We start from the raw sequence: 14365 nt of genomic DNA, 5'->3' as shown, positions 1-14365 counted from the left end.
TTCCAACAGCTTGTCTCCCTCTCCCGCTCCCTCACCCGCTCCCTCAGGCTGCCGCAGCTTGTGTCTGACGTCACAGCCCCGCCTCCACTCAGGCACTTAAAGCGACACTCACAGTAAACGAACCTGCGGTCTCGGAACACAATGCACCTCTAAAATCTGACAGCAGACTAGCGAGTGAATCTTCGATGGTGCAGATTCAGAAACAAAAGAGTTGCCAGCCTGAATCAGGGGCTCCACAGAGAGATGGGGTCCAGAGGAGGAAGACGAATAAGACCAGCACGATGTGGTTAAAAGTGAAAGATTAGAAGCATTTGGAAACTGGTTGATCGAAAAAAAAAGGTGGTCAATTTCTGCAAAACACAGGAGGAAATCAACAGGTCAGGCAGTAATTTTGGAGAGGAATATCTAGCAACTGCAGATTCTCCTGTGTTTTATATCTGCATTTTACATTGGCATTAGATACACGTTGATATTGAGTATATTGTTTATGGGAGCCGCTCTCTGCGTTAAACAGCTGCAGATTTTTTCGATACCCAGGATAAAAAAAAATGAGGTATGGACATTGAACCGGTGCTTGCAGAAATGTTTAATGGCACCATGACTTCCCATGGGGCCATGCGTTAAGAATTTCGCCGGCGCTGAAGCGCCGATGAAATGCGCAGACGTCAGGATGATGACGTCACTGTGTATCACGCATGCGCGCAGTACACTGAAGGCTTTGAAAATGTCGGTTGCAGGTAAGAGCGCATCTCCGTGTGTTTTCTTAAGCAGCGACTTCGGGACGATTCTTGTGAAATCCGGACACCGTGATCCGCAATCTCGGGACAGTCCTGCCCTCTTCCCCCTCTCTCAGCCCCACGATCCGTACACGGACCCCGGGGAGCTTCCGGCTGATGAGGGAATGGGAACCGATGGATCTCTCAGACAGAGCTGAGCTCCAGCTATCTAAATGCAAGGATTAGGAACTCGGAGAAAGGGAACAAAAATCTTTTACATCACCAGTTGAGAAAATCTGCATTAGTACTTTTTTCCGCAGATGCTGCCTGGCCTGCAGAACTCCTGCAGTATTTTGTTTGTGTTGCTTCCTTTACCTCCTCTTGCTCTGGACTTTTCGACCGGTGAGAACATGTTTTGTCCCATTCTCTCTGGGTACGTAATGACATCAAACAACTTTGCCCCGGGCAACAAGTAGCTTTCACATCACAAATGTGTCAGACTCCAGTGAGACAGAGAACGGCCCTTCCCTTCATATACATTGGCATTGCATTCACTGAATTCACCACCCTCAGTCATTGGGGGAGGATTCAGGGGGAATATTTATGTAGAATACAGAAACTAGTGATGCCTGTTTGCATTTTGGTGATGCAAAAGTTGCTGGAGAATTTGCAAGTGGGAAGAAGTGGAGTGATATTTGGAAATCTGACTTTTTAAAGCATAATTTAGCAAGCAAACCACATATGGACAATGTGCAAAAGATTTGGTGAGAAAATCCTCCATTTCCTGTTACAGGCCTGCTACATAGGTTGTGTGAGAATGCAGATGAACTCGATCAAAGTACTTATCAACAGTGATTTGCCAGCTGTGAAAATGAATACCTCTCTATATAAAATTCACTGTGCACATATTGTCACTGGGTAAAAAATGCACAGTACAAGATTTATCTGCACACTGGTTATTACAAATTAGAGGGGTATAGGAGGGAAGGAGGGGAGGCCTCCAGTGTCCCTGATGCCCTCACCTACAAGATTGTGCAGCTTGTAACCCTGCACTTCAATGAGCTGCAACTTGAAATGGGTGAATTCCAGATTATCCAGCAGTTGGAGGGGGTGATAGATATGACATGCAGAGAGGTGAGTCACACCCACAAGACACAGGAAACTGAGTAAGAATCAGGAAGGGGAATGAGGTTAAATAGGCATCGCAGAATACTCTAGTGGCCATCCCCCACAACAACAGGTGGAGCACTTCATAAACTGTTGGGGGGAATTACCTGGCAGAGGAAAGTCAAAGGCCTGATAGGGGATTCGTCAGGTAGAGGAACAGAACAAGAGGGGATGAATAACCTAGTGGTAAGGCTTACTAGTGGTAGTGAGCAGGGGAGGGGGTGATGTAGTTAAAATAAGTTGTAGAGGGAATGGGAGCCAGAATGACAGAACAGATAGTGGAGAGGGTGAATTGAATTGACTTTATTAGATACATACTTCATAAACATGAGGAGTAGAAATATTTAGCTTACATCTCCATCTAAATGTGCAACGTGTAATTTACATAGATAGTTTGCACATAGGACAGTCAATATAACATCGAAATGCAATTGTATCAGCATGAATTAATCAGTGATGATCCTGGTGGAAGATGATGTGCCAGAGCCTGTTGGTCCTTTTGCTGTGGTACCGTTTCCTGGATGGTAGCAGCAGGAACAGTTTGTGTTTGGGGTGAATTGGGCCCATTTGTCCCTGATATTTGTTAGGCCCTTTTTACACACCTGTCTGTGTAAATGTACTGAATCATGGAAAGTAGGTTGTGCAATGTATAATTTCCTTATTTATATTTAGAGACATTTTTTGGTGCATAAAATGATGAGGGGTATTGAGCGTGTGAGTGGCCAGAGGAGTGTTTTTTCCCCAGGGTTGAAATGGTTAATGCCGCTTTTCCACACTCCCACAGACCCTTTGTCCATCTCCTGAGTAAATTGAGTTTGAAAAATATTTAAGATCTCCCCCATCTGCTTTGGTTCCACACGTGGATTGCCATTCCGGTCTTCCAGAGGACCGACTTTTTGCTTTGCAATCCTTTTGCTCTTAATCTATCACTAGAATCCCTGAGGATTATCCTTCACCTTTTCTGTGACAGCAACCTCATGCCATCTTTTAGCCATCCTGATTTATTTCTTATGTGTTCTCTTGCATTTCTTATACTCCATAAGAAACTGACTGCCTATCCCTGTTATGTAATTCCATTTTGTGCTTTACCAGGGTCTGAATATCTCTTGCAATCCAAGTTTCCCTACAGTTTCTATCTTTACCTTTGATTCTGACATACCCGCTTTCTACTTTAAAAATTTTGCTTTGAACGTCTCCCATTTACCAAGCACACCTTTGCCATAAAGCAGCCTGTCCCAATCGACAGTTGCCAGATCCTTGTGTTGATTCCAGGTGTTGATCCATGCCCTGAACTCATCCACCTTTCCTACGCTGCTCCTTGTATTGAAATATACAGGGCTCAGCATATTCACTGCACCACACTCAACTTTTTCATTCCTGACTTTGTCTGAGGCCTGAACAACATCTTTCTCCACAACCCCACCACTATCTGTTCTGTTATTCAGGCTCCCATTCCCCCTGCAACTTTAGTTTAACACTCCTTACCCCTACCTCCCTCCATGCAGATCTATCACCTCTTTGGCTTTCCTCTCCCAGATCAATAAAAAGGAGGTGCATACCAGGTACAGGCAGATAGGAGCAAATAGGGTACTTATGAAATACAGGAAATTCAAGTGAACACTTATGAAAGAAATAAAAGAAGGCATGAGTTTGCCCCAGCAGACAAGGTGAAGGAGAATCCTCAGGGATTCTGCAGGTATGTTAAGAGCAAAAAAGATTGCAAGGGAAAAAAAATTAATCCTCTGGAAGATCAAAATGGTAATCCACATGAAGGATAGCCTACACTTGGGGAGATTTTTTTTTACATCCATATTTACTCAGGAGATGGACACAGAGTCTATAGAAGTGAGGCAAAGCCGCATTAACTTCATGGACGCTGTACAGATTACAGAGGTGGAGGGGTTTGCTGACTTGAGGCAAATTAGTGTGGATCAATCCCCAGGGCCTGACAAGTTGTTCACTTGGACCCTGCGGAAGACAAGTGCAGAAATTATTGGGGTCCAAGCACAGATATTTAAATCATCCTTAGTGACAGGTGAGGTACTGGAGGATTGGAGGACAGACAATGTTGTTCTGCTGTTCAAGAAAGGCTGTAAAAATAAACTAGGAAGTAATCCATTGGTGAGCTTGACATCAGAACTGGGAAAGTTATTGGAATGTGGGTGCAGGAACCAAGTATATCCTGTAAGTATTTGGATAGATGTGGACTGATAAAGGATAGACAGTATGGCTCTAGCCAATCTTTCAGAGTCTCTCGAGGAAGTTATCAGGGAAGTGGATGAAGGCAAGGCAGTAGATGTTGTCTACATGGACTTTAGCAAGGCACTTGATAAAGTCTCATATGGGAGGTTGGTCAAGAAGGTTCAGTCACTCAGCATTCTAGATGAGACAGTAGATTGGATGAGACACTGTCTTTGGGAGAAGCCACAGTGTAGTAGCAGATGGTTGCCTCTATAACTGTAATCCTGTGATTAGTTGTGTGCCATAGGGATCAGTGCTGGATCTGTTGTTGTTTGTCATCTATATCTGTAATCTGGATGATAGTGTGGTTAACTGGATCAGAAAATTTGTGGATGACAACAAGACTGGGGGTTTAGCAGCTGCAAGAAGACTTTCATGGCTTGCAGTGTGATCTGGGCCAGGTGGGAAAATGGTTTGAGAAATGGAAAATGGAATTTAATGCAGACCAGTGTGAGTCGTGGCACTTTGGTATGACCTACCAAGGGAGGTCTTTCACAGTGACTGATCGGGCACGGAGGAGTGTTGTAGAAGAAAGGGACCTGGGAATACAAGTCCTTAATTCACTGAAAGTGGTATCACAGTTAGATAGGGATGGAAGGAAATATTTTAGCCCATTGCCCTTCATGAACCACAGTAGTGACAACAATAGATGGATGTTATGTTGACTTGTAGAAGACATTGGTGAGGCCTTATTTGGAGTATTATGTGCAGTTTTGGTCACCTACCTACAGGAAAGATGTAAAAGAAGTTCAGTGATTTCAGAGAAAATACACAAGGATGTTGCCATGTCTGGAGGACTTGGATTATAAGGAAAGATTGAACAAATCAGGGCATTATTCTTGGGAATGTAGAAGATTGAGGGGAGATTTGATTGTGATAGAGAGGCACACATAGTGTTAATGCAAGCTGGCTTTCTCCACTGAGATTGGGTGGGACTACAACCAGAGGCCATGGGTTATGGGTGAAAGGTGAAATGTTAAGGGGAGCATGAGAGGAACTTCTTCACATAGAGGGTCATCCGGCTGTGGAATGAGCAGCCAGCACAAGTGGTGCATGCGAGCTCGATTTTAACGTTTAAGAGGTTTGTGTAGATACCTGGATGGTAGGGGTGTGGGAGTGGGCTGTTTAAATAGTTCAGCACAAACTAGATGGCCCAAAGGGCCTGTTTCTGTGTTGAAATTTTCTATGATTGCAACAAGAACCTGAAATAATACAAAAATTCACTCTAAGTCCTTTTAACAGATGTGCGGCCAACCAGTCATTTCAGCAGGAATTTTTTAAATGGTGTTAAAATTGTGGCATTTTGTTAATAATACACAAGAGAAGATCCCAGCTGCATGTCAAGAAAGACAATTTGCATGAGAGTGTTTCAGTCACTGTGGGACAAGGAACACGTGCCGCTCAGCAGGAGCCAGGAATAATACCAATGGAGGGAGTCAAAATGAGCCAGGTCACAGATTGGAGACGACAGAAATGCTCCATTGTTATTGAGACAGGAAGAGTATCAGGGAATTGATGGTCATTCCAGGTTCCAGCACTCTACCCAGTCAGGAGATGATTTCTCTGTCCAACTTAGGGTGAACCTCACTGTAACCGTGTGATACCAGATCAAACCTTGGCAACTCAAGTAATCTCATCTGAAATGTTGTCCTAAACCCATTGATGGATTTTGTAAATTTTTTTACAGGTTAAAAATGAGAAGGAATTCATCTCCAGGAAGCTCAAAAACAACACGCCAGTTTTGTTGTCTCTGCCTAGATACTTAAGAAGTGGAGCAAGGGATCCAATTGTCCACCCTTCCTGCTCAGACTGTGGGGAGGAATTCACTCGGTGATTTTGACCAACTGGCATGCCCATCATTTTACACAGGAAAAAGGACATTCACCTGCCCAGACAGTGGGAATGGATTCACTCGGTCATCTCAACTAAAGGTACATCAGCAAGTTCACACTGGACAAGGCCATTCACCTGTTCTGTGTGTGAGAAGGGGTTCAGTCGGTCATCCCACCTGTGGACACACCAATCAGTTCACACCACACCGGGCAGAGGCTGGTCTTCTGCAGAACTTCTGGGTAAGGATTCACTCTGTCATCTGACATAATGGCTCACCAGCGAGTTCACACTGGGGAGCGGCCGTTCACCTGCTCAGTCTGTGGGAAAGGATTCACTCTGTCATCCACCCTACTGGTACATCAGCAAATTCACACTGGGGAGAAGCTGTTCACCTGCTCAGACTGTGGAAAGGGATTCACACTGTCATCCCGCCTACTGGTACATCAGCAAATTCACACTGAGGAGAAGCCGTTCACCTGCTCAGTCTGTGAGAAGAGATTTACTCAGTTATCCCGCCTACAGGGACACCAGCGAGTTCACACTGGGGAGAAGCCTTTCACCTGCTCAGTCTGTGGGAAAGGATTCACTCTGTCATCCACCCTACAGAGACACCAGCGAGTTCACACTGAGGTGAAGCCATTCACCTGCTCAGTCTGTGGGAAAGGATTCACTCTGTCATCCACCCTACAGAGTCACCAGCGAGTTCACACTGGGGAGAAGCCTTTCACCTGCTCAGTCTGTGGGAAAGGATTCACTCTGTCATCCAACCTACAGAGACACCAGCGAGTTCACACTGAGGTGAAGCCATTCACCTGCTCAGTCTGTGGGAAAGGATTCACTCAGTCATCCAACCTACAGAGACACCAGCGAGTTCACACTGGGGTGAAGCCATTCACCTGCTCAGTCTGTGGGAAAGGATTCACTGTGTCATCCATCCTACTGGTACATCAGCGAATTCACACTGGGGAGAAGCTGTTCACCTGCTCAGACTGTGGGAAGAGATTCACTGACTCTTCCACCCTACGGAGACACCAGCGAGTTCACACTGGGGAGAAGCCGTTCACCTGCTCAGAATGTGGGAAGCGATTCACTCGGTCATTTTGAATTATGTGTTAAGCCTTGCCTGGCTGTGGCGTGGTCATTCATTTGATGATACCACTTATGACAATTCACTTTAGGTGATAATTCGTATGTACATTTGTAAAGATGATGGATAAAATCTAGAGCGACTGTTCTCTCTTTTTACCACCATGGAACCTGTGGAATACAACATAATTGCCTTCTCTCAACATTTACCCTGGATTACAAAAATATCTCTCTCACATCACCTATTCTGTGAATGAATTGAACTTTAATACTTTAACATCTCCAGACTCCAAGCCTTGTTTCCCCTGAGCTCAGAAGTTTGGGAGTTATATTTACACACATACATACACATAACACTCATGAGGAAATCTGCAGATGCTGGAAATACAAACACAAAAAAAATGCTGATAGAACACAGCAGGCCAGGCAGGGAGAAGGGAGAAGCACTGTCGACGTTGTGGGCCGAGACCCTTCGACAGTACTAACTGAAATATAGTAAGAGATTTGAAAGTAATGAGGGGAGGGTGAAATGCAAATGATAGGAGAAGACCTGAGGGGGTGGGGGTGAAGCTGAGAGCTGGAAAGGTGATTGGCGAAAGTGATACAGAGCTGGTGAAGGGAAAGGATCATGGGAAGGGAGGCCTTGGGAGAAAGAAAAGGGTGGGGGTGTAAGTACCAGAGTGAGGGGGAGAACAGGTAAACAACTAAATATGTCAGGGATGGGGTAAGAAGGGGAGGACGGGCATTAACAGAAGTTAGAGAAGTCAGTGTTCATGCCATCATGTTGGAGGCTACTCGGCCGGTATATAAGGTGTTGTTCCTCCAACCTGAGTTTGGATTCATTTTGACAATAGAGGAGGCCATGGATAGACATATCAGCATGGGAATGGGATGTGGAATTAAAATGTGTGGCCACTGGGAGTAGTCTTTTGCTGTTGGTTCATTTCTAAAGCATTATGGTTTGTAACAAAATGGGGCTGTGTCTGGGATATGACAAATTTAAGGATTGATTAATTATCAATTTCATTGGGGAAATCCCTTTTGATTTACTTGTGTGTGGAAAACCAGCAGCAATGGATGTTGATAGATATCTGGAAGTGTGAACCTCTCAGGCATTAGAGGACACCAGAAAGATTGAGTTGTTGAGTATTGCTAGAACGTTAATACTTGCTAAGGTGAAATTGACAATGAGGAGCGCACAGATGCAGAAGATAATAGCTGAGCATTATGTATCTGAGGATGTGTTTAAAGTGAAGGAGTTGGAGGTGTTTCCTGAATGTAAACCTCGTGAGCTTGAGCTCCAATAGAAGTTAGAAATATTAAAGATGGAGGCTCCGGAAAGGCAGATGCAGTTTCAGGCTAAAGAGGCAGAAAAGCAGACAGAAAATTCTCTTACAAAGTGTACTTAAGGGGAAGGCTTAGCAACCCTATTCTGCTTTGACAGTTGCTGAAGCAGCTTATTATTTACTTATTTATGCTGCCCCAATCATCGCCACTGGGCTATAAATGTGCAGGAGCTGTGTGTGGTTCAGTGTTTTGCTCAAGGACACACAAGCTGCCTCGGCTGAGGCTCGAACTCATGACCTTCAGATCGCTAGTTCAACACCTTAACCACATGGCCACGCATTATGACCACATATTATGACGTAGTGAAACAGGCTGTGCTCAAAGCTTACGAGTTGGTCCCAGAAGCAGACAGGCAAAAGTTTAGAAATTTGAAGAAATCTGTGAACCAGATATACGGAATTTGCTTATGAGAAATTTGTGTCTATTGACCACTGGTGCACATCTGAACATGTAAATGATGATTTTAACAGCTTGAGAGATTTGGTTTTAATTGAAGAATTCCAAAGGTGCGTCCCTGATGACATAAAGACGTATTTAGATGGAAATGATGCTGCCACTCCGCAGGAATCTGCTGGATTAGCAGATCAGTTTGCTTTAATTCATGAAGTTATGTTTACCCTGAATAAGAGTTTCCAAAAGGCACTTGTCAAGTTGTGGGTAAACCTAATGAGCTCACCCCAGTGGCCTGTACCTGCATTCGGTGAACCCTTTTCCAAAGTTATAGTGGATTGTGTTGGCCCATTGCCAAAGTCTAAAGCTGGCCATCAGTATCTGCTAACTATTATGTGTACTACATCCAGATTCCCAGATGCCTCTCAGAAATATTAAAGCTAAAACTGTGGTGAAGGCTCTTACCAAGATTTTCACTTTATTCGATTTGTCTAAAGAAATACAGTCTGATCAAGGATGTATTTGTATATCTGCATTATTCAAGCAGGTAGTTTATGAATTGGGAGCAAAACAGATTGCATCATTTGCATACCATCCGGAACCAGAAGGGGCTTTAGAAAGATTTCATTCTACCCTCAAAACAATGATTAAGACATATTGTGTTGAAAATGGAAAAGACTGGGATGAAGGGATACTTTTGCTTTTGTCCAGATGAAGGAATACATTTGATTTTGTCCACAGAAAGAGAGTCAGTACAGGAATCACTGGGCTTTACTCCATTTGAACTTGTATTTGGTCGCAGAGTGACCTTTGACCTTGTTAAAAGGAACCGTGGATTGATGGGGATGTACATGTTAACTCGTTAGACTATGTTTTGAAGTTCAAAAATAAACTACACCAAGCCTGTAGTCTAGCGAGACAAAACTTAAAGATTTCTCAAAACAAAATGAAGTGTTGGTTTGATAACAGGGCTCGCGAAAGAAAATACCAGGTGGGAGATAAGGTGCTTGCCTTATGTTGACGAATCCACTTCAGGCGAAATTCAATAGACCGTATGAGGTAGTCTCTCAAATTAATAATGTGAATTCTGTTATTAAAACACCCGACTGACGTAAACTAACACAGGTGGTGCACATAAATATGATAAAGCCTTTTTTGACAAGCAGGCACCATCTGTGAGTATTGTTGTCAAAACAAATGAATCTGGTAACCCTGAGAATGAAACAATTGACTCGTCTGAGACTTTTCACAAGCCAAACATGGTCCCAGTTAGGCTAATGAACTCGGTTGTTCTAGAAAACATTGATAACGAGTTGGCTCATCTGCAGCCAAAGCAACAACAACAGCTGAAGGAATTAATTCTGAAGTACAAAGATTTATTTCCCGATGTTCCCAAGCAAACCACGGTCGCAGTACATGATGTAGATGTTGGTCAAGCCAAACCGATTAAACAACACCCACTTCGCATGAACGTCGAAAAGTGTAAATTGGCTGACCAGGGAATTGAGTATATGCTGGAGAATGGTATTATTAGGCCTTCAAAATGAGATTTGAGTCACTCTGCATTATTGTGCCCAAACATGATGGTAGTGTTAGATTTTGCACTGATTGTAGAAAGGTAAATGCAGTAACAAAAACTGATGCCTATCCTATCCCTAGGGTGGATGATTGCATCGATAAGGTTGGAATGGCTAATATCTTACAAAGATTGATCTGTTGAAAGGGTATTGGTGTGTTCCATTGACGGACAGAGGTAGAGACATTTCTGTGTTTGTGACAGCATCTGGGTTGTATGAATACAATGTTTTGCCTTTTGGAAGGAAAAATGCTCCAGGAGCATCCCAGAGAATGATTGATTTTGTAATTCGAGGGTGAGAACACACAGATACCTATATTGATGACTTAGTTACAGGGAGTGGCACTTGGGAAGAGCATATCTCTGCAGTAGAAAAGCTATTTGACAGGCTTTCCTAGGACAACCTTACAGTTAACTTGGCTAAGAGTGAATTCGGCCATGCCAGTGTGACCTGTCTTGGCTATGTTGTAGGTCAAAGGAAGTTGGCTCCTGTTCGGGCAAAAGTCCAGGCAATTTCTCAAGTTCCTATTCTGACTGCAAAGAAGGCTGTTAGAAGGTTTCTGGGAATGGATGGATATTACCGTAAGAACTCTGCTGCTATCGCTCTTCCTCTGACCAATCTCCTGAAGAAGGGTGAAAAGTTTGTTTGGACCGAGCCTTGTCAGAAGGCATTTGATTGATTGTTATCAGTATTTCAGATTAGGCCAATCAATGTAGTGCTGTCAGCAAATTTAATTATCAGATTGGAGCTGTGGGTGGCAACACAAGTCATGGGTGCACAGAGAGTAAAGGAGGGCGCCAAAGAGACAGCCCTGTGGGGTATGTGTGCTGAGGGTCAGAGAGACAGAGGAGATGGAGCCTACTCTTACCACCTGCCGGTAATCTGACAGGAAGTCCAGGATCCAGCTACACAAGGCAGGGTAAAGGCCGAGGTCTCTGAGCTCCTTGTCGACACTTCACGCCTTCGTCTAGCTCGGGGGTCGGCAACCTGCGGCTCCCGAGCCATTTGTGGCTCTTTCACCTCTGTGCTGCGGCTCCCTGTGGCTTTGGGAAATAATTGGTCAGTATTTAATTAAAATGTATTTTATGTTAGTTTGTTAGCTTTTGAAATGTAATTCTAAATTTGAAGATTATGGTGATCTTGTACAATCTAAGTGTGGCGACACATTTCCTGGCACATCCGAAACGGCTCACAATTAGCCAGCATTCCGGCTAAGGGAGATAGCCTACGGGGGTTTGTGAGTACGCGTCTTTTGCAGCATCTGCGTCCATGGGGGCTGGGTTGAGGGAGGCTTAAAAGCAAGGCTGTTTAGTTCGAATAAAGTTATTCGACTGCAGTTTACTGACTGCGTGAGCACACCGCTACAACGTGTTTTTATCGCTATTAATATACGTCACCACTGCCAATACCTGACACCCGCCAGTGCGCGATTTCTTTAATTTTTCGATCCAAGGTAAGCCAACTATGGAGAATTCTAAAAAAAGAAAAGTGACTGAAGAAAACAGAACGTTTAATGATACGTGGACAGATTCATTTGCTTTCACTGTTGACGAGACTGGTTTACCGGTATGCTTAATATGCAATGAGAAACTAGCAAACAACAAAAAGTCAAATGTCGCAAGGCATTTCCAGAATAAACACGCAGCCTTTGCTCAAAAATATCCGGATGGAGATGAGAGAAAAAAAGCCGTTTCGGAACTGATGCGGAAGGTTGATCTGAGCAAAAATCATTTCCAGAAATGGATGAAGTCTGGAAAATCAACGACATACGCCAGTTATATTGCCGCTCAGGAAATAGTCAGGCACGGGAAGCAGTTTACAGATGGTGAATATATAAAAGAATCTTTCATTAAGATTTCAGAACATCTATTCACGGACTTTAAAAACAAGAGTGAAATTGTGCAGAAAATCAGGGATATGCCCCTCTCTGCAAAGACTGTCAAAGACAGAACCATAAAAATGGCAGAAGACATCATAAGACAGCAAATTAAAGACATCAATTCAGCTGTGGCCTACTCGATTGCCTGTGACGAGTCTAAAGACAAAGGTGATATTGAACAAATAGCGTTGTTCTGCCGGTATGTAAACTCTGCCGGGCCACAGGAAGAACTGATTGAGTTGATACCTCGAAAAGACCAAACACGGGGGGAGGACATCTGTGAGGCTGTCTTGAATTATTTAAGAGCCAAAGGAATAAAGACCACCCATCTGGTGTCAGTAGCTACTGATGGGGCGCCGAATATGACGGGAACGCACAAGGGATTTGTGGCTTTACTGCAGAAGTCGCTGGACAGAAAGCTGCTGACTTTTCACTGCATCTTGCACCAAGAGGCACTGTGCGCTCAAACATTTCCTCCGGAATGCACAGAAGTAATGGATGTTGTCATTCACATTGTCAATAAAATAATGGCAAAAAGTTTAAATCACCGTCAATTCCGTTTGTTACTGGACGAGCTGGAAAGCGCATATTCTGATCTCCTGCTGCACAACAAAGTCCGGTGGCTGTCCAAAGGGGAGGTGCTGAAACGCTTTGTCGCGTGTCTGGAAGAAGTGAAAACTTTCCTGGGCAGCAAAGGGCTCAACTTTCCTGAGCTGGAACAGCCAGAGTGGCTGGAAAAGCTACATTTCATGGTAGACATGACAGCGCACCTGAACACGCTGAACACAGCTCTTCAACGGGGTAAGGACGTACAGCCCTGCACATGTTGGAGGATGTTTTGGCATTCGAGCGCAAGTTGACGTTGCTTGCCAGAGATTTACAGAAAGGCACATTGTCTCACTTCCCCAATTTGAGAGAGTTCAAACAAGGTCACGACATGATAAATTCGGAGTATTTACATTCTGCAATCATCGCAATGCAAACATCGTTTGGGAAACGCTTCTGTGAGTTCAGAGAGGAAAAAAACACATTATCCTTCCCGGTCACTCCCCTAAGCATCGATCCATCCCTACTAAATACGACTGCATTGTCAGGTGTGAGTCAACCTGAACAAGTATGATAAATATTTTAATTGCCTATTATTTTACGTATATTCATATGTTTTCATTGTTCAGTGAAATAGTCCTTTTATTTTTCAGGTTGACAGCTGGCTGACGTTATTTTTGGTTTGCTGCTGGCGGCAAATTTAAGTTTGGCGTTTTTCATAAATACAAGGACTCAAATAGACGTTGAGTATTTTACTTAAAAGTAACCTTCAACCCAACGTCTTTTTTTCGGAGTTCAAAATGTTTTTGTTGCATGCAGAAATGTAATTTCATTTTCTCTGCAGGAGTTCATCAATTTCATAAATGCAACACATTATAGTTTGTTTATACATAGCATAAAGGCAAAACAAAACGTTGTATGCAGTGTTATTTCATTTTAAATGTCAAGCGGGTTTTGCGGCTCCCAGTGTTTTCTTTTCTGTGGGAAACGGGTCCAAGTGGCTCTTTCAGTGGTAAAGGTTGCTGACCCCTGGTCTAGCTACTGCTCTGCCCATGACTGCAAGGAACTGCAGAGAACATCAGAGAAACCAGCCTCCCCTCCATGGACTCTTCCTATACTTCCCCTGCCTCGGAAAAACAGGCCACGGACTCAAAGATCCTCACAACCACAGACATTCTTGCTGCAAACCTGCTATCCAATTGGGAAGAGATACAAAAGCCTTAAAGTGCGTAACACCAGGCTGAAGGACGGCTTCCTGTCTGCAGTTATAAGCCAAATGAATGATAAAATGGACTCAACCTCACAATGTAACTGGACGTGACCCTTCACCATATGTCTATCTGCACCGCACTTTCTCTGCAGCCATAATGCTTTGTTACAGTGATTATTTTGATGTATATCAGCTCAATGTACTGTTGAAATGTATCCATCTGTCTGGATGGTACATCAGGCAAGATTTTCACTGTAGCTCAGTACATGATGATAATAAACAAATTTCCCATTTTAATTGTGTGGAAATATTAGACAGACTGAGCTTCTGCTCTGGAACCACAGAAGGAAACTGAACTGTTGTCATTTCTGTG

The 14365-nt window shown here is 43.7% G+C and overlaps 1 protein-coding gene across 1 annotated transcript; it reads left to right on the top strand.

Moving 5' to 3' along the window:
• The first annotated feature begins 720 nt into the window (after positions 1–720).
• LOC132388929 (gastrula zinc finger protein XlCGF26.1-like) lies at positions 721–7061 on the top strand. The gene is made up of 2 exons (XM_059961335.1): positions 721–737; positions 5812–7061. Exon 2 carries the CDS (start codon positions 6225–6227, stop codon positions 7059–7061), a length of 837 nt encoding a protein of 278 aa, XP_059817318.1. The 5' UTR covers positions 721–737; positions 5812–6224.
• The last annotated feature ends 7304 nt before the right edge of the window (positions 7062–14365 follow it).

The sequence above is a fragment of the Hypanus sabinus genome, unplaced genomic scaffold (assembly GCF_030144855.1).
Source record: "Hypanus sabinus isolate sHypSab1 unplaced genomic scaffold, sHypSab1.hap1 scaffold_435, whole genome shotgun sequence".
Lineage (NCBI taxonomy): Eukaryota > Metazoa > Chordata > Chondrichthyes > Myliobatiformes > Dasyatidae > Hypanus > Hypanus sabinus.
This window is presented reverse-complemented; position numbering and strand designations above follow the sequence as displayed.

Bases quoted from the DNA above. Each gene is read 5' to 3' on its own strand.
- LOC132388929 (XM_059961335.1), top strand. From the start codon at position 6,225: ATGGCTCACCAGCGAGTTCACACTGGGGAGCGGCCGTTCACCTGCTCA.